Raw genomic sequence first — 19,235 nt, forward strand, 5'->3', positions numbered from 1 at the left:
CGTCACTCCAGGTTTAACCAGAGCTAAACCACCGCCAATTTTTTTAATATCGTACGATACAACGCGGAGATAAATTGTGAAACTTCGGCTGTTTCACGGTGTCGGTTGTAACACGTTAGCCGAAATGGAGTTGAAAACGCCGAAATTGAAGCCGGATGCGATTAATCTCTTATTTCAACGTCACAGTTGCTTCATAACAAGACTGAGTTTTGGACCTGCTGATAATGCATGTTCAGCATGACTGTAACCAGCCAAGAAGACGCACACGCGACACAGAAAAGCACAGCACAATGGCCGCTTGCCTCGTCATGCCCCACGGCTACTGTATCTGAACGTTATCTCTGTTGGAGTAGTGCGAGAAGAGGATAATCCCAGTGTGCGATGCCGTATTTCGCGCTGTAGAGTTCATACCGAAATATCTCCCCGCGATGAATTTTTAACAAGTTATAAATACGACAAATGCAGCTCTGCTTTGTATGTATACTCTTTCAGAAATGGTTTTCTATTATTAGGGCGTGAGTTATTGATCACTTTGGGTTACCAGCGTCTGCTAACTGCTCCAAGCGTTTGTCTTCATTGTTGAAATAATGCTCGATGGCCATCAAGGAGTGTAACTAGCTGCTTTGGCATTGTTCATTCGGCCTAATTCACTATAATTTCAAAAAAAACAGGACCCTAAGGGCTCGAACTATTCCGCAGCCCAACTATTTGAACAACAAAATCTGCGCCGCGCTGTTGGAGATAATGTTCTCGACAGCTGAAGTGGTTGAGGTTATGCCGAAGCCGGTAGTGGTGGTGTTGCTGACTCCGACAACACTACCGATATAATAATGATGCCAGTAGTGGTAATGCTTCTAAGCCGACCTCAATAGCTTGATGTTACTGTTACACCGTCTTCGGACAGGTGCACGGTGATATCTCCCGCTGCCTGGGCCAGCACATGGGAGTCATGCTGCTTGAGAAGACCTTCCACCGCAAGGCGCAGTCGCGAAAGGTCTTCCTGCACCGAGAGAGCTTCGAGACCATCCTCGTCAAAGCCGAGGAACTGCTCAACAAGGTATGCGATGCAAGCTACGCTGATTCATCTAATCCTCTTCGCGTACTCCTCCAGTAAGAACTTCCCAACCTCCAGCAAGTGGTCAGTTCAGGTGGTGTTGCCGGGAGCTTACGGTGCCCACGAAGCTCCGAAGGTTCGGAAGGTTTAAAACAAGAGTTCTTTTAACCCTTCGAAGAAAAACAACCCAACTTCTCGCCCCTCTGTGGCACAAATAGGTGACGGTTGTGGAAAGTGTACCCTCAGAAGAGCTAAGACTTCTTTCCTGAATCTTATTCTTCCTTGAAATATCTTGTGCACAGCAATTTCAGCATGCCGCGACCCGCTACCTTTCGAGCAAGGCTTCGATTGAGTCCGAGGGAATCAGTTCCTGGACCTTCGATTTTAGCTGGAGGTTATCTTTTATTGGGCCACGTGTTGCCAATATTGGTGTGTGCTGCCCCCCTTTCCCTAAGCCTCTACTGCTCCCTTCGTGTTCAGTGCCAGGGCGAGTACGCGGAGGCGTACCGGGCGGTGTGTCGCCGCGGCTGCCCGGACCTGACTGCGGCGCCGCTGGACCAGAAGTCCCCTTTGACTGCCTCCGAGGAGCAGGCAGCGCTGGCGGCCTACTACGACTGCCACAACGCGTACGTGCAACAGCTGGCCGCCACCAACGGCATGCTGGAGGAGTACTACAACAGCACGCTGCCCCGGCTGCTGGACGAGCTGCAGGACGTCTACTGCGATGTCAGCACCATCGTGGCACAGTCCATGATGGCCGCCTCGGAGGTGCTCGCGGCAAAGGTGCGCTGCCTGCTTTGATTGATTGATTGATTGATTGATTGATTGATTGATTGATTGATTGATTGATTGATTGATTGATTGATTGATTGACACGCGAAAGTAACTATTCAAGAAATAGTTACCCGTCATCGGGGGCAAGCGGCCCCCGGATAGTGGGCGACTAAGGACCATGCAGGCGATATCTTTCCTCCTGGTCTCTACAAACTGACCGTAGAGACGATACCACGATGATTTGTAATCAGATTTTGTGCCCTCGTATCCCTAATACTTCGGCTTCCACTAGTCTTTAAGTGAGGGCCCCAGCGATCGAATTTACCTGTGTTACCTGGCATGTCTTTCAAATTAGCAAGTAATTTCTAATTAGCACCAATCCAGGTGCAGCCATACGGCTACGAAAACTTTCTTAGTCCGGACATCAAGCCCAAGATCACCACTTCTCCGAGGCACTCGCTCTATGAACCAGGTTTTTGTGTTCGATCATGGGACCTGAACAAATCTTTCTTGAACTACAAAGTTTCTATCAAAGCTTTACAGATTTTTTTTGTTCCCGCATGGCTGCGTTTGTGTGGGTGCTCAAAAGTAATTACTCCCTTATTTGGAAAATAATCCGCCTTGAGGGATTCCCCTGGGCATTTTCTATTGGCGCATCTTTGAACTGCAAGCCATGATGGGGCACTCTTTTGTGGGCTCATTACTCCTCTCCGTTCCTTCAATTGATATTTGCATACATACATACGAGTTTTATTCTCCACAAAGAAGTGGAAGGAGGCGGAGGGAAAAGCCGTACGTTTGCGGCTTGAAAAATCCTCCGCCCCCTTACAGTGCATACAGCAGCAGAGCGGGACAATAGACAGTCACATTTTTCAAGCCCGGTGGTGATGAGTTTCAAAATTAGCACTTCCGGTAAGGCGGTCACCACAGAGTTCTCGGCCCGTGCCAACGAAATCGCCGAACGAGCCTCACGAATGTCGCTCTGGCGACTTCAGTAGCCCAATTTCGAGAGTGTGTTTTCAGCAGCGTCGGAGAAAAACCCACTGAAACAGGTCATGCTCCAGCACACCACTTCCCATTGTCCCGGCACTAATGCACTCGTCCTGGTGCGGGACAGGGTCATTACTGCGCTAAGTGCCTCCTCGAGCATCGCCAACGCCGCCACCTGCGGTGTCCAGCTTCCGCGCCCCTTCTCGTCAGCGCCAATAACCGACGGCCGCGTGACGTCACCGAGACGGGCCATCCATTAGCGCCACCTCGCGACACTGCGTCTGTGCACCGTAGGCTAACAACGAGAGCGCCGCCAAGCGGCGGTCAACAAACCACCCCCTGCCGCGCCACTCAGTCGCTGAGTGGTCCTCCTTCCGCGTCACAAACGCGCTGCCAATGGTCTGAGTGTCGATTCGAGTCCAGCAGTTTTGACGTGTCTGTGTTTGTGCGTGTATACGTAGTGGCTAGTCTTACCCCAACCCCTCCCCCCTCCACCTCTGTGTGTCGTCCCGAACCTATTAGGAGTTATCTTCGCGCTCTACGACCATGTAGTCTTGCGCTGACAGGCGAACTGTTCGCATTAGCGCAGTGTGGGGTCCATTTGGGCAACCAGCCCGCCCGTCGTGACTGCTATTCGATCGGAGCGTTGTAAATCTCGTGGACGAAGCCCGGGTGGAGGCAGACTCTAGGTGATCATTCGATCGTTTCCGCTGGGTCCCGGAAGTCGCTGTTTCGTCCTCCATCTCGGTACTGTTCGCCGATAGTGTCCAGCCTTCTCATATAGCTGCCGATGGCTTCGACTGTGTGGCAAACGCGGTTCCGATGTAGACCCTGTAATCGAAGTAGCATCGCCATTGCACTCCGGTTTCTAAGCCAGAATAAAAGAGCTATCTCAGCGAAGGACGGGTGGAAGCGTTCGATCGACAAAAACGCCAAGGTCACAGTGGTTGTTGCCTGCTCAAGGCCTTGAAATGTTTTGTTCTTGCTATAGGTATAGGCGAAGTGGAAAACAAGCTGGCGTGTAGCTTTTTCTGAAGTTCTGCTTTGTGTTGAAGGACAGCAGAAGGTCGGAGAGCAGCAGTGATTATGTCGTCCGCTTGTAGCTGTGTTCGCCTTTAGAAGGTTGCGAAAGCTGGATCGATGAAATGTCAGTAGAAATGCGAATTCGATGTTAAATGTGCTCTATCAATACTGAGTCATTTGTTTTTGTTTTTCTCTCCATAGCGGAACTAAAGTTGCGTTTAGCACGCTCGTCTTATTGAGGGGTGGGGTAAGGTGGGCGCTCACTTCTTGAGCTAGAAAAGGTCTTCAAGAAGTCAGTGCGATGTTTTCGGTTTTATGTAGCCGTATTCTTTCGGTTCTTGACGAGATTTGTCCTAAAGTTTTAATCTGCGGCTTTTTAATCACATTTACTTTCTTTCATCGCCATAACCAGACCCTTCACACGCTGAGGTTTCGCGGTGGGCGCCAGCATGAAATGACGACATCACATAGCAAGGCCACTCGACTGATGGGTCATCCTGTTCCCTTTGTTCATCTGACCAAAAAGCCGTGTAACCCGTTAACACGAAACCCGAAAACACTATCTGTGGTTATGGCGCTCGGCTGGTGACCCGAAAGACGCGGGTTCGATCCCGGCCACGGCGTCGAATTTCCATGAAGGCGAAATTCTAGAGGCCCGTGTACTGTGCGATGTCAGTGCACGTTAAAGTACCCCAGGTGGTCGAAATTTCCGCAGTCATTCACTACGGCGTACCTCACAGCCTGAGTCGCTTTAGGACGTTAAACCCTACGAACCAAACCAACTACCTTACCGCGTTATTCCTTCCAAATCCACCTTCAATGCACAGTCATGGACAAAAATTTTCGGGATACAGATTTCTGGGGAAAAAATATTTATGCGTGCGCAGGCAAAGAAGGTGAGCGGTAAGCTTATAGACATGAGGATACATTCGTGCTTTATACACTAAAGCCAACACGAGGTGGCTGGCTAGCGTCGAAACGCACAATATTTTTTTTTCCGTGAATTGGCATCCTGCAAACTTTTCTCACTGATCGTCCCTAGAAACAATTTTATTCTTTTTGTTTGTGTAATGCACCGAATTTGCTAAAACGTGGTCCCGACAAAACCACAGATGTATGCGCTTCGCTGCAGCTAAAGAAGAAAGCTGTTCTTTCGCGCTGAAATTTCTAATCTTTTTTAGAAATTTGTGAACAATTGCAAAAGAAAGACCATCAAAGAGACCATCACGCGTCAAATACTTTAGATAAGACAAAGCACTTAAGGTAGGGTGTAAATAAATACGCGAACAAATACAAAAGAACATCACACGAAAAGGGAAAAATACGGAAAGAAAAAAAAAGGTAAAGAAGAAGGACAATGTCAGTGAAAACTTTTTCCGTCATGTTACCTGAGTGGCCCCGTCCGAATTTATGGGATGGATGTATACACAGCTCTTTAAAGCTAATGAGCGGGGGAAGGGGGGGGGGGGGGGAGGTCTTGTACAAAACATATCTTAAGCTGTCTTTAAAACATTGGGGGTCGGTGCGGTTTTCACATGAATTTCTCGCTGCGCCCCCCCCCCCCCTCCCTTCTCCACAAGTCCTCATTTTCCGACCTTCTTTCCCGTACACCCGTTTTTCACAATTTACTGTTATGACAAGTGCTCACTTGAGGCAATTTTTTTTTTACTGCTACTGCGAAATAAGCATTTGTCTGTCCTGCCTTTCCAAAATTGCCACTCAACGAATATTTCGTGGAACTCGGGCCAATGTCTTTTCTCTTAGTGGAAGGTGGGCATGGGAACGTTTGAATCATTGAAACTTTCATTTCTTCTCCGAAGAAGAAATCTAGTGGCGGTCAAAACAGCATAAATGGAGTACCTCGAGGCCTGGCACACTCTAAGTACTGTGGAATTCACTGCAGTTCTGTGTAATTTCTCCTGTAGACATTTTTGTGTACCGGTCAGCCTGTTGCCTGCCTAAAACAACAGATGACGGTCTCTGCCCGTTTCCACTTATCTACCTCCTCAAACTTTTCTTTGAGCATCATCATCATCAGCCTGACTACGTTCACTGCTGAACAAAGGCCTCTCCCATGTCTCTCCAATTAACCCTGTACTTTGCCAGCTGCGGGCACCGTATCACCGCAAACTTCTTAATCTCATCCGCCCACCTAACCTTCTGTCGCCCCCTGCTACGCTTGCCTTCTGTTGGAATCCACTCCGTTACCCTCAACGAACAGCGGTTATCTTGCCTTCGCATTACATGGCTTGCCCAAGCCCACTTCTTCGTCTTGATTTCGACTCGGGTGTCATTAATCCGTGTTTGTTCTCTGACCCATTCTGCCCTCTTCTTGTCCCTCGTTTCCAATACCCACTTATTTCCAGTATCTTCTGAAGATACGTCTGATAATTATTGGTACTTCTTTGCAATACCTAAACATGCATCTTCCCTCGCAAACTTGTTCTTGCTTGGTGCCACATGGCTGGACTTCAGTCACGTGAACGTTCGCTCCGTCGTTCCTTAACACAGACAGCTGAACCGTTACAGACCTCCACCTACCCGTGCACAACTCCGTCACGTCCGGATCTCACGAAGTTGCGCTGATGTTTACATGCAGGCTCGTGTGTAGCTTACTGCTCGCCAAGCGTCTCCGTTTGCAATAGAGTGACTGAACATGCAAGTGACTCAATGGTCCGCTCTCCAAAGCATCAAAGTTATAAGGAAAAACCACCACTCTTGCCTGTAGACGCCATTCTTGGCACAGTGTTTAGGGCAATGTCTCGCTCGATCGGCTCATTAATGGCTGTTCGAACTCGCTTTATTCTTAGAAAGAATACACTTGTAGTCAGTGAGATATCCACTTACTAATGAGCTAGCAGCACGAAGGCCTATACGTCAACGAGTTATTACGGAAACACTCGCCGAGTGTGCCTGTTGCGCCATCTGCTGTGAACGGCTGAATCCACTAACGCTAGCTTTTCGAAGATAAGAGGAAACTTGTCCTAAACGCGTGTGTTCTAGATAATCAAAACAACTCTTCATTAAAAATGTGCACAGGGACAAAACAGCAACCCCACAAAGCGCCAGGACAGTAGGTAAACCAATGGGATTCCGGCACGGTCGAGTGCCAACTACTGCGGGGGAGTTGGCTTCTCTGAGATGCATGAGTGCTCTCAAGCCATGTTATCGCGAGCAGCGCATGGAAAACAAACCCGGAACTCTAGCTCCCTTGGGGAGCTTATATAGTACCTCTAACTTACGAACACTGACAACGCTGTGTGAAGGGGAGCTCACTAAAAGCCCTCTTGCGGTAGGTTTTGAAAGCAGCTTCAGATTCTGGTTTTATTTTCCAGTAAACACTGGAAGGATACCGGGGCTAAAAGCCGCGTATGTGGCATGGCGAAGACCCAGTAACAGGTTACATTGCAGCAGACCGGAATGCTTTTACGCACACGCGAGGCGTAAATTAATACAACGAAAATTGCGTGGTAAAAAGAATAAACAAAACACACATGCTTATATAATCGTCATAAAAAGCGAGCAAGGGAGAAGATAACGCGGATTCGAGTGCAGACAAAAAAAAATCTCCACTATGTTTGGTTTCTGCAACATGCCCTGAAATCGGAGAGAACGAAATTTGAGACGTATAGCATTCGACAATACATAGTGTGACAAAATGAAGCAGCCAAAAGTTCAGGGCAGCTAAGCGGTGAAGAAACTCTGAAAAGTGAAGGGAGAAAAAAAGTATATCATAGAAATCGTAGGCGGAACACAATGCAAAATAAAAACAGAGCAAAGATTTAAAAAATTTTAAAAACGATGTGATTAATAATGCAGTATATTCGAAAGAATTTATGAAAATCACAGCACAGTAATCAAAATTTTGAAAAATGGCTCGAAGGTCTATTTCTAGTTATAGTCGACAGGGTTTTACTTTTTCTACTTCTTTAATTATAGTTGATAGGGGTTTGCATTTATTCAAAGTGGTTATGACATTATGAACTAAAAACTAACATGCAATTTGTGCAAAGTCATGGTATGCTGCCCAGACGGTGTTTAGTGGTCGGTGTTTAGATCAGTGTTTAGTGTCTGCATCTTACTACTGCGCTGTTCCAGAGACACGGGTATGTAGAGTATCGGGGTTCCCCAGGCGACTATTTACGAAGTTGCCCTGGTTGGCGTTTACGTTGTTACCCGTCGCTGCCTTATAGTTCAACTTTGAGTCCGCGTTTCTCCCATCCACTTGTGTGTGCGATACGTATTTCTGCAAGTGTAGCGTTTGTGATGTACGGGCGCTCTGTGAGAATGGGAGCATCTTCTACGTCCCAGTAATATGGAACTTCGTGCTTAACGTGTGCGGCAGACAAGCACAAAGAAGTCCAACTGCGAACAGCAAGTGACTGTAGTTGTAGGCATGCATACACAGGGCGGACAAGAAGAACAGTGCCCCCCCTCTCTATCTAGGAGGCTTGGGAGGGCGCAAACTTGCTCCCTTAATCTGCACTGCCTCCCAGAATACATGAGCCAGAAGACGATGCCAAGAACTTTGGACAGCCTTTATAGAGAGACCTGTACACACGTGTGGCTGTAGCTACTCGTTTACCGATTTCCCCGACAAGCCGATGTCGAACTTTCACTGCAATCTATCGTCTAAGTTAACAGTGACGACTGCCGGTGCGTTAATGCGCCTCCAGATAAACGCCTCTGTCCTAGTACTGGCAAGTATCGACCCAGTGTCCATTGAGAGGGCTGAACACGTTGGGCTCGACCAGCAGAGACTGGATTGAGAGTACTGTGCGCAGGTCCGGCAGCGCTGCCCACTTGTCATTCAGGGTATTGATGCAAATGTTCCCCCGGGAACAAACCATGCAGTCTGGAAGAGCACCTCAGTGCACTTATCTGGTCGCGGCTGGGTAGCTCGAGGCTCAGGAGTATCCTGGTCTCTACGAGAGCACTACGTTGTGCAAACTGTGTCTCGGCGGTTCAAAGGCACAGGTTGTCACTGTCCAGCAACACGGAAGTACCCTTGTCACCTAGTGTCATGCACGCCATGCAGTCGCCGCGGTGGCTGAGTTGTTACGGCGCTCGGCTGCTCGCCCGAAAGACGTGGGTTCGATCCCGGCCGCTGCGGTCGAATTTCGATGGAGGCGAAATTCTAGAGGCCAGTGTACTGTGCGATATCGGTGCACGTTAAAGAACCCCAGGTGGTCGAAATTTCCGGAGCCCTCAACTACGGCGTCCCTCGTAGCCTGAGTCGCTTTGGGACGTTAAACCCCATAAACCAAACCATCATCAACGCCATTAGCGCCTGCTAAAGCCTCTTCGTAACCGCACGCCGTCTTCTGGGTGTGGTTCGTCGTTGTCCCTCATGGAACACATCAGAACCTCTAAGTTAATCACCGGGTCATTGTTTTGGGAATCGATTTCGATGACTGTATACCGAATGTGTCGTTGGCGCGGCGGGTCTAGCACTGCACCACCTTCCTGTAGTTTGGGTTGTTGTGGTTGACCTCTGTAGACATGGAACATTCCCACGAGGAGATTGGCCAGGTCCTTTTCTTCGTCGTCGTCGTCTACTTCGTTCACCTTGTTATTAACACCTTGCAAAGTGCGCCTTCGCCTCTTGAACAAACAGAACAACCCCTGGTCGTCCACAGTCTAAGAAAAATCGCAATAATGTCAGGTAACCCACAACTAAACAACGTTTTTATTCCTCGTCTAGAGGTTTTGTTCTTGAGTAAAAAATACGGACGGCGCAAAATTAATACGCCGTTCTGAAGCTTCCTTCCTCATCAGGTTCGATTCAATGGCACCTTCAATGATTGATTTACACCTTTACTGATTGCATATTTTTGGTCTCTTGGGTTTACTTATTACTGTGGGAGAGGACGTAAAGGGAGGGGGGGTTTCGCTAGGAGGTGTCCCTGGTCTTCGGGACGGCGGAAAATTTCTAAGAGCAGGTTCTAGAGGAGATCTTACAGTTGTGGCAGAAGTTTTCTTCGCAGGATGAAGACGTTGCAGCATTTGAGTCGAAACAACGTATAATAAAACTCATCTTCAATTAGGTGAAGCAACGGCAACATTCCGTGCATTAGGTGTTAATGATTTCGTTTTGTATGCAGAATGTTGACAGCCCGTTCAACTTACAACTTGTGAGTGACCTTCTGCACATCCAAGTGCAAATTACGGCCATCGACTGTCTATAACGTACATCGCAAAACTGTAGATCTCCACAGTGTCGAAGTTCTTTTTCTTGTGCACATCATTCTTAACACTGTTCTATAAGCGGTCGTTTTTCACTGGTACCGTGAGTGTTATTTTCACTGTAGATGCAGTTTCCAGATCTGGACGAAAGATATTTGTTGCTGGCCAAATCCATTACCTGCCTAGTCTCAGTCGCAAGTGCTAATTAAGGGAGCCCCTTAATTAAGATGAAGACCACATGCTGGACATTTCTCTGGTTTGCGCCACTCAATATATACCTCATTGTTTTCACTTTTAAGGTAAACCTACTGCATGCAAGGCACTGTTCGGTGCGTGGAATATTTCTCTTTGATTTAAAGACGCTCCTATTTGAGCCACGCTTCGGTACCGAACACATGCATTAGGGCCCGAAAACTCTCCCCCTTCCGCCTTCTCTGCCCTTCCCCTCTCCTCTTCGATTGGCGACGCGCGTTCGAAGTAGCGGCCCCGTAAACAAGACAAGGCTGTCACGCCCCTGAAGACGGTCGACACAAGACCGTTCGATAACATCGACGTCCCTGAGTGAAGGGTTCGCCTTGCTCATCGGCCCGACATTGTTCAATGCGGGTCGGACGCAGCGCGCTTCTTTGTTGCGCTTGCTGACACTCCGGAGGTCACTGGCGCGCCGTCTTCGTTAACGAGCTTGGGGGGCAGCTTACAAGAGCACAGCGGAAGTTCATGGTGCGTCCCTGTCCTTGAAAGGCTTGAAACAAATGTGCTATGTGAATGCATGTCCCTAAGCATTTTAGAGAAGTCCTCCGCTAGGGGTCGCTCATAAGCAAACCGCCGTCGGCTTGCTGCTGTGGGGTATCGCGCAGATAACTATAGTGAGAAAGCATGGCGCCGCGATCCTGTCACCACCGTTGCCATGCCGGCATTTGTGAACTTCGTGCTTCGCTTTGCTACTAGTTGGCCGTACCAGTAAATTGTAAAATATTGAAAGCGTTCGCGGCCCATGCTGGTATTACTGCAGTAGCATTACTAGGCGCATTTTTCGATTTCTGGCATACGTACGCACGTACGTACACCTCGAGCTTGGCGCATGATGGCCTTAGTTGCCTATGGGCCATAAAACCCAACACAGCACAGCATGCACGTACGTACAGGTGCGGCCAAAATATTACGGAGCATGCTTCGGCGTTTGAAATTCTTCTCACGTGTTCTGTAGAGGAGATATGAATGCGTCTTCTGTTCATAGGCGCATGCGCCAGTGACGTGTGCTAAGCTGTATAAGAAGTATCTCCTAATTTTCGTTAGGTAAGGTGTGGGGAGAGTTCGAATCACCGAAGCGTGCTCCGTAATATTATGGCCGGGACTGTACATGGCCGAAGCCTGATTTGTGGTAGGCGGCCCACCTGCCCACCGGGTTGTGGGCAACCTGCCAAGTGTCTGCACTTAGAAGGCCTTCACCCAGTTGAAGGGTACACCGGGGTGAAGGCCTTCAAGTTAAATGCCTTCATTGCAAAGGCCTTTAGACCAAAGGCGTTTGCGGTGAGGGTCTTTACGTCAAACGCCTTTAGTCATAGGCCTTTATGGTTAAGGCCTTTTTGGTGCAAAGGCCTTTAGGTCATAGGATGCTTTCTCATTCACAGCACGTAAGGACCTTAAGTGCCCACCGTAACTAGTGCTACCGCACGATATTCCGCGCTTAAGGGCATTCTAGACAGTCTGATATTTGTTTTTAATTCGACGCTTCAGATAGAAGCCGCCAGGACAACTTGCTTGAAGCAGGCATCAGTACCTGCGGCCTGTCAGAGAAGCTCACGCAGCAGCACGGCTGGGTAGCCGTTTCATTTATTCCGTTTCACTTATTTCTGCTTAACGACGGTACTGAACTGCGCATTCGTATGGCTGCCATTTGAACCATGTTCTTCCTGTTTGATCAACACCAACGTGACTGCGTTGGTCCTGAATGTTGACCCCTCGTAAGGACCGAAATATTGATGTGCCAGCCCATTGGTCAATAAGTTCAGTGGAGTTCAGGTCACACCCAGATGACAAGGATCTTGTGTTTGAAACCAGATATCCAGCGAAGAAGCACAAGACGCCGAATTTCAGTCATCCCATACCCAAAGTAAACTTGGTACGGATGTCACCTGGAAACGTTTTTATTAACGCCCGTAGCAACGCCGAAGCTCTTCAGTATATCGTATACTGACGCACGTAGGAATATGTTAGGTTGCCTTTTTATTTGCCCTGGACACGGTCATCAGCTTGCAAAGAATATATTTTGCATTTATATAAAGGTTCACTGATCATCTCAACCTCCGCTCGCCAGCATTCTTATTAAGTTTATCGGCGATCTCTAGTCCAGCGTGTGGGAGATTTGTCCGTATCAGGATGCCGGTCAGTGAGGTTGCTGTTGTGTCAATTTTAGTCGCTTCATATTGACTTATTCAGCTTCACTTAAACAGTACTGAACCTTGCAATCGCAATCGCAAAGTATAAGGGAAGTCGATATGTCTAGAACCAATTGGTTAGCAATAAAACAAGGCCCTTCACAAACATAAGGAGGGGCTCATTATCAAAATAAAGTCGGGTTAAGTGAGAAATGCATCTTCTAGCCATAGCGACAATTAAGACTGAGTACGTCTTTTCACGTGTAGAAAATGTTTTGTTTTCGCAACAAACTTTGCTATATTATTTTGGGACCCGACAACAGAAATGTTTCTAGTAACAACAGGATTTTCTGTCGTACTGTGCTGTTCCCTGTCGTAACGAGAGAGGCGCTTTTGTGACCACAGACATCTTCGCAATACAACAGAAAAGTTTGTCGTAACCGCAGGACGACAAAAGTTTTTGTCGTATGCTGGGACAGGCCCTCTTGTACTTTTTGATTGGAAGTGCTTTAGGGACGCTGAGGACAACCTTATCCGTCTATTTATCTCAGTAAGAATTGATTCTCTGGCTCTATCTGACTATGCTGACGTTTGTCCGGAAGTAAAAAGCAGATTAAGGCGAGAAAAATTGGATTTAAAAAATCTCTCCAGCCGAATCAAACTCGTGACGTCCTTACAGAAAAGAACGGGTTGCTGCCGTTTCAAAGTGGATGGCGCTGGATCGTAGCCTCTGGGATCCGCGAGCAAAATCGGTGTCGAAGGATGAGTTTTAGTTGCGATAACGGCCGGTGTTGGCGACACCTGTATTTCGTTTTATTTTTTTTTACTTTCTGGCTTACAAAATATTCGTTTCCGGTGCGTGCGGCCTCTGTGATTAGCAGGTGGCACCTTATCGATGCTGGTTAACTTCAATTAAACGTTCACCCAAGAAGAACACTCCGGCAGTTGTTGTTTGCCTCACAACATGACAGTTATCAACTTCATCAGTTATCAGGGGTTGGAGGTGTCGATCTTCATTGTCGTCTGTGCTCGCGCTTGCTACCCGGTTCACTCTGTTCTTCATTGTCTTCAACAGATAGTATTAAGTGTATCTGACACAGAAAGAACCAGTTATTTTTTGCCATTGTATTTGGTTGCGTTAACTTATTTTCTTGCGCTAAGGCTTTGTGCATCAGGTGCGAGTAAAATGAGTCCCGACAGCCTGGCTAGCGATGTGTCGTCTGTAACGTAACTCGAAAGCATCGGACGACTTCGCAATCTCGTCAAGCCCAAACGAAAGGGTATTACAGGCGAGTTTTGATCAATTACGCTTCAAGTGCTTTCCGAGCAGTCAGAGAAGAAAGGAAAGATAGTAGTAACAGTGCTCGAGCCGCGTTTCGATCGGCGCAATGCGCGCGCCATCTACCTGGTGCGAAACGTGGGAGTGGCGTCGCCTGCCGACCAGCCTTTGTACTATCCCGACTCGCGAGCTTCCTAGTGAGTATCACTAGGTGGCGTTGGCGCGTTCGAAAGGACAAAGGGCTTTGTTAGGGACTCGGGAGCGCCGCTAAAATGAAGCTATGCCATTCAAAATTAAGGATAATTAGGCCCACAAGAGAACAAAAAATTGTTAACTGCTGTTCTTCTTTCTAGCCAGTCCTTACTCACATTATTATAGACAAGTATTCTAGAAATGGGACGTCATTGTGCTGCGCCACCTCGGTTTCGTGGGCCTGGGTTTCGCGTTCAGTTTTAATGGCTCTCAATAGATGGTGCGCGCAAGCCAAAGAGGCTCTAGGCGCGGTGCAAGATTGCGGAATATATGATGCAAGACATAGCTTGCAAGGCCTAAGGATTATTTACAATTTTTATGCATTCTGTTTCTTAAGGAAAATTTTATACCTCATTTTTCGCCATTAGCAGACGCATTAAGCATTTGATGAACAGTATTGTTCCTGGCAATGAGCCCTTTTTAATTGGTTTGTTTGCGGGATTACGGTGGGCGCAGCTGGCAAAGGACAGGATTAATTGGAGAGACATGGGAGAGGCATTTGCCCTGCAGTGGGCTTAGTAAGGCTGATCGTGTCACATGATGATGGTGTGGATGATGATAGTGATGTTAACCACATGTCACGTGGGTGATCACATCTACTTCTTTATTACTTTTAAGTCCAAGACCATATTTAATATATAATTACTTTTAAACAGAATTTGATATTGCAGTAAAGAATTTACCATAAACGGCTTGAATAACCCTCGCTATCCTCTTTATTTTCGGCGGCTGCATATCACATGCCCGAGTAATAGGCGAAATTTTCAGCAGCCGGGACGAGTCTTTTATACCCTATTTTTAGTATTATAAAAAAGAACATCCTTTTCTCATATGGATCATTCGCGAATAGTCGGCAAGATGATGTGCTCCTTTTGGAAAGGCCACAGTTCGTTTCAGTTAGCATCTTCCACTTGAGACAAATTCATTTTGTGCATCAGTGTTTAGAATATTTCTGTGAGGTCAGCGACAAGCTGAGGGGTAGCTGCAACCTTCGATTTGTGTGTAGACAAGGCAGAGAGTGTGGTGCACCCCCTGCGCTATAATTGTGCTCATGGGACAGCACCGATTAGCCCGCATTGAAGGCGTCTCGGCATCTGAGGCCGATATGTCGTTCGTTGCTTGGCGTGCTTAGGGGTTGGCAAACAAGCTGAGTTACCGATGCGTTTGCTCTCTGTTTGGAAAGTAACTGCTATTGAACGAACGCATTTGTATCGAACTTTCGACACAAGCATACTCCATCCAGGCTGGCAGTCAGCCTGTTATTTGCCTTCATAAATCAATAGCTTAGTCTAGTGGCTGTCCCGTGCGTGCGGCGAATCGATTGCATTGATCGAATTTGATATGCTAGCCTGCACGCAGACAAGTTGACCTAGCATGTGCGAGCAGACAAAAAAGGGGTGCCAAATATACGTATTGCACGCCCAAAAATTCTAGACAAAAGCATTTTTTGAACCGGAAAGAATATATGAACAGAGATTTTCTTTTAAATAGCAAGATCTCACTATAACAATCGATATATCCTAAGATATCTCCCGTCGGCAGGCTTGCATTTTTTCTTTGCCATTCACGTTTTTACTACCTCCAAAAGCGTTCCCCATTGGTTTTCTTCAGTTTTGACTGCTTGACGCCAGTGATGGAAACACTACATGAATAGAATTTTACTAAATACCGGAAGAATGGAACAAAATCTTCAATATTTCCACGTTAGCACCTTACAGTCTTTCAATATTCAAAACTTTTGTCCAAGAGTGCTAGACATGAATTAATTTATTTTGTTTGTTTGATCGATCATTTACTCACTGTTTGATCTGTGGATCAATCCGTTGGTATAACCACTGACTTAATTAGCTCATTGACTGATTGTCTGATTGATTGATTGATTTGTTGGTTAGTTGATTGATTGATTGATTGATTGATTGATTGATTGATTGATTGATTGGCTGAGCTATTGATTGATTGGTTGGTTGATTGACTGACTGATCTATTGATTGATTGATTGATTGATTGAGTTATTGATTGATTGATTGATTGATTGATTGATTGATTGATTGATTGGTTGATTGATTGATTGATTGATTGATTGATTGATTGATTGATTGATTGATTGATTGATTGATTGATTGATTGATTGATTGCAGGCCCGGGAGCAGGCGGAGCACTACGAAGCCGTGGGCGCCTCATGCCGCGCCGTCAACGCCCGCAGCGACCTGGCGGGCTTCGTGCGCACCCTGTGCTCCTCGGACCCTCGCAACCCGGCCGCTGCGGTGCTGCCTGCCACGCCTCCTCGGCACCCGTTCGTTCCACCCAGATCCGACACCGAATCCGTGTCGTCAGGGGTGAGAGGGCCGCTGCTTGTGACAGTGCACCCGAATGCTATTTCCTGGCAAAAGTTCTCCACAGCAACTTTGTCCATCTCTAAGCACAATAGCGAAAATTGTGCGACAGCGCTAGCTGTATCAGCCTAGCTCTCCCATTTTGACGTTGTCGTCGTTGGTGTCGTGATCACGTGATCGCGCCCGCTCGGAGTTGCACCTACCTTCGGTGGGGTTTAGAATGTGTTCTCTGTCGAAGTGAAGCCTCTAGCGCAAGCGAGGAACCTCCATCCTCCAGAACTACCACCCACCATACTCCGTCCCGGCACCGCCCAAGCTAGAGGGCTGCCCGCCCACTACCTCAGTACATCCACCAACCCACCTCCACCTTAAAGAAGCGCCACCCACCCCCAATCCATCTTATTCTGCTCTCTGCAAGGCCACCAATGGCTAGAAGCCCACACGGTAGTAGAACAAATAACGACTGCCAAATTTAATTGAATCAGACGCAATAGAAAAGCCGGCTGCTCTTCAGAAGCACCTCACAGTAGCCACCTCCTCACTGCACTCTATTACCTGGAGGGCTGCCCATCCTTGACCCACATTTGCCCATCCTCACTCTCCAAATGAAGTCCGTCGCGTGTGTGAAGCCCCTGCTTACAGTAAAAGCATTCAGTAGAGCAAACAGATCAAAGTAACCATCCAAGATAACGCAACTTCTTTCGCAGAATTGTCGCATGAGATGTCGATCTTCCCGTAATTTTTGAACACGACCACAACAAACATGATTTGCCCGGGAACCTTCACCTTAACACCTTGGTTCCCGATTCAAAGGTAGTGAGTTCGAATCCTGGTATTCTCATGTGTGTCGATTTCCGTTTCCTTTCTTGTTCTCTAGCCGCCGCGGTGGCTGAGTGGTTATGGCGCTCGGCTGCTGGCCCGAAAGACGCGGGTTCGATCCCGGCCGCGGTGGTCGAATTTCGATAAAGGCGGAATTCTAGAAGCCCGTGTACTGCGCGATGTCAGTGCACGGTAAAGAACCCCAGGTGGTCGAAATTTTCCAAAAGCCCTTCACTACGGCGTCCCTCATAGCCTGAGTCGCTTTGGGACGTTAAACCCCTGTAAACCAAACCAAACTTTTCTTGTTCTAATAAGTGGTAGTGGTTTATGTAAGTGTTATATGTAATAAGTGCTACCGCCCGGACAATTCCGCTCTAATTTCCACTGCAAATCGCGCTTAGTTTGCATTTTCTTCTTGAAAAGGCTGCTCCCTGGGACTAACTTTTGCACCTTTCCTAGGGGACGAACAGTTACACCCTTTGCAGTTTATCCCCAAAAGGACTAATGGTTGTGGCAAATCAGTTCGTCTCCAAGGAGACTAACCTCTCACCCCCTTTCAGTTCTTTTTCGCTTAGAGTGTAACGCAGGAAAAGTCATGTGTAGGTTGTACTTAGGGCGCTAGTGTTCCACTTCCCAGTTCTGGAACATTTCGTGTAGAAACAGTCTTTTCATTTCGTATTTAAGCACGTTTTGTAAGAACAACAAAAGGTACTGACGTCAGTACGCAGTTTACCAACACAAAAATATGCTTAACTATATCTACTGCAGGACGAAAGCCTCTCACCCTGACCACCCCTCCCCCCCCCCCCCCCAATTAGCTCTGTCCTGTGCCTTCTGTGGATCCCTCATCCCCACGAACTTCCTACACTCTAAACAGTAAGGAGTAAAAAGTAGACGTGTGCGCTCCGGAGCATCTGTGGTCATACCTACCGCGCGACATGGTGTCATTGTTGCTCTTAACCCGTTTCATCTCCACCTCAAGAACTCTTGAAAACCAGTGCGGTGGGACCACGATTAAACCTGAGTAGGCCTAGATGGTGCTAGTGTAGTAGCAAATTTTTAGTCCTGTTTCATGACACACCGCCATTCTACAGGAATTTCTGCCACGCTGATAATCTGATTTGTATATCATTTTCCAACTTAGTTATAAACCGGGAGTTTCTCTTAATAGAACTGAAGCGATAGGGCTGCCCATGAGGAACGTTGTAAGGGCTGGAGACGTTTTTTACGAGTCCTATGACAATGTGGTCTGCAATTGTTGAAACGCAAACCGCGGCATGCCAGTGCCCGGCGCCTGTGTTTTTGAAAGCAAACCAGGAGCAGATCATTTCGCGGTAAGACTGTTATGTATTTGGAAGCAAACGATAAGCCCGGATAGAGGAGGACGCATCCTATTTATTATTTGGTAGAGATCTAGACGAAACATGTAAACATAAATCTTCCGAGATGCAAGTTGGACAGAAAAGGGTGTCATGAGGTCTTCCTTAGCATCAGTGTCCCACAATCACGAAAGGCATAAGTTTATTTTATTTCATTCTTCTTATTTATTCAATTCTGCCAGCCTTGGTAGTTCCAGGCAGGAGCACCAATATCATACTAAATAAGGCAGATTAGATATTTGGCACAAGAAACACTAAGAAGAGAAAAAAGCGGCATATGCATGGATTCAATACAATTTAGCTAAACCGAAAAGAACCAAAATTTCGTTTATACCTTCACATTTAAAATACAAAATACTTAAAGCAAGCTGGTAATGCTGCCAGTGCTCATTGTAGCTTACAATGGAAGCTGGTTCTTGTCTATAGAAGAAATTTATATTTAAAAATATTAGTTCAGACGCGACAGCCCATAACGATGTCTTGTTACTGGCATCACTGTTCTGTCCAATTTGGTATTATAGCATGAAAAGACAAAATTATAGCTTTTAACGATGTAGTAAGTCAGCAGGTTATGCTTTTTCATAGAAATTCATATTGTCACGGTGTTGGTGACAAGAGAGGACCTGTTAGAAGGCAGGGCTCGGCAGCACGTCCTTCAGTTGGCGAGACGGCGAACTTCAACGTCTTTCAAAACGAGAGCACCACGAGCGTCGTCTTCTTTCCGAGCGCCACGAACGCCACCTGGCATTCCTCCCCTCTTAAAAAAAA

General features: G+C 47.2%; 1 protein-coding gene across 6 annotated transcripts in view; it reads left to right on the forward strand.

Moving 5' to 3' along the window:
* Positions 1 to 19,235, forward strand: part of Stacl (SH3 and cysteine-rich domain-containing protein) — a 348,123-nt gene that overhangs the window by 265,322 nt on the left and 63,566 nt on the right. For all 6 annotated transcript variants that reach the window (XM_077644121.1, XM_077644119.1, XM_077644120.1 and 3 more), the window contains 3 exons: positions 905 to 1,057; positions 1,535 to 1,837; positions 16,075 to 16,272. In XM_077644121.1, the coding sequence (XP_077500247.1) occupies positions 905 to 1,057; positions 1,535 to 1,837; positions 16,075 to 16,272 (654 nt within the window). The remainder of the gene's footprint in view (positions 1 to 904; positions 1,058 to 1,534; positions 1,838 to 16,074; positions 16,273 to 19,235) is intronic.

The sequence above is a fragment of the Amblyomma americanum genome, chromosome 11 (genome assembly GCF_052857255.1).
Source record: "Amblyomma americanum isolate KBUSLIRL-KWMA chromosome 11, ASM5285725v1, whole genome shotgun sequence".
Lineage (NCBI taxonomy): Eukaryota > Metazoa > Arthropoda > Arachnida > Ixodida > Ixodidae > Amblyomma > Amblyomma americanum.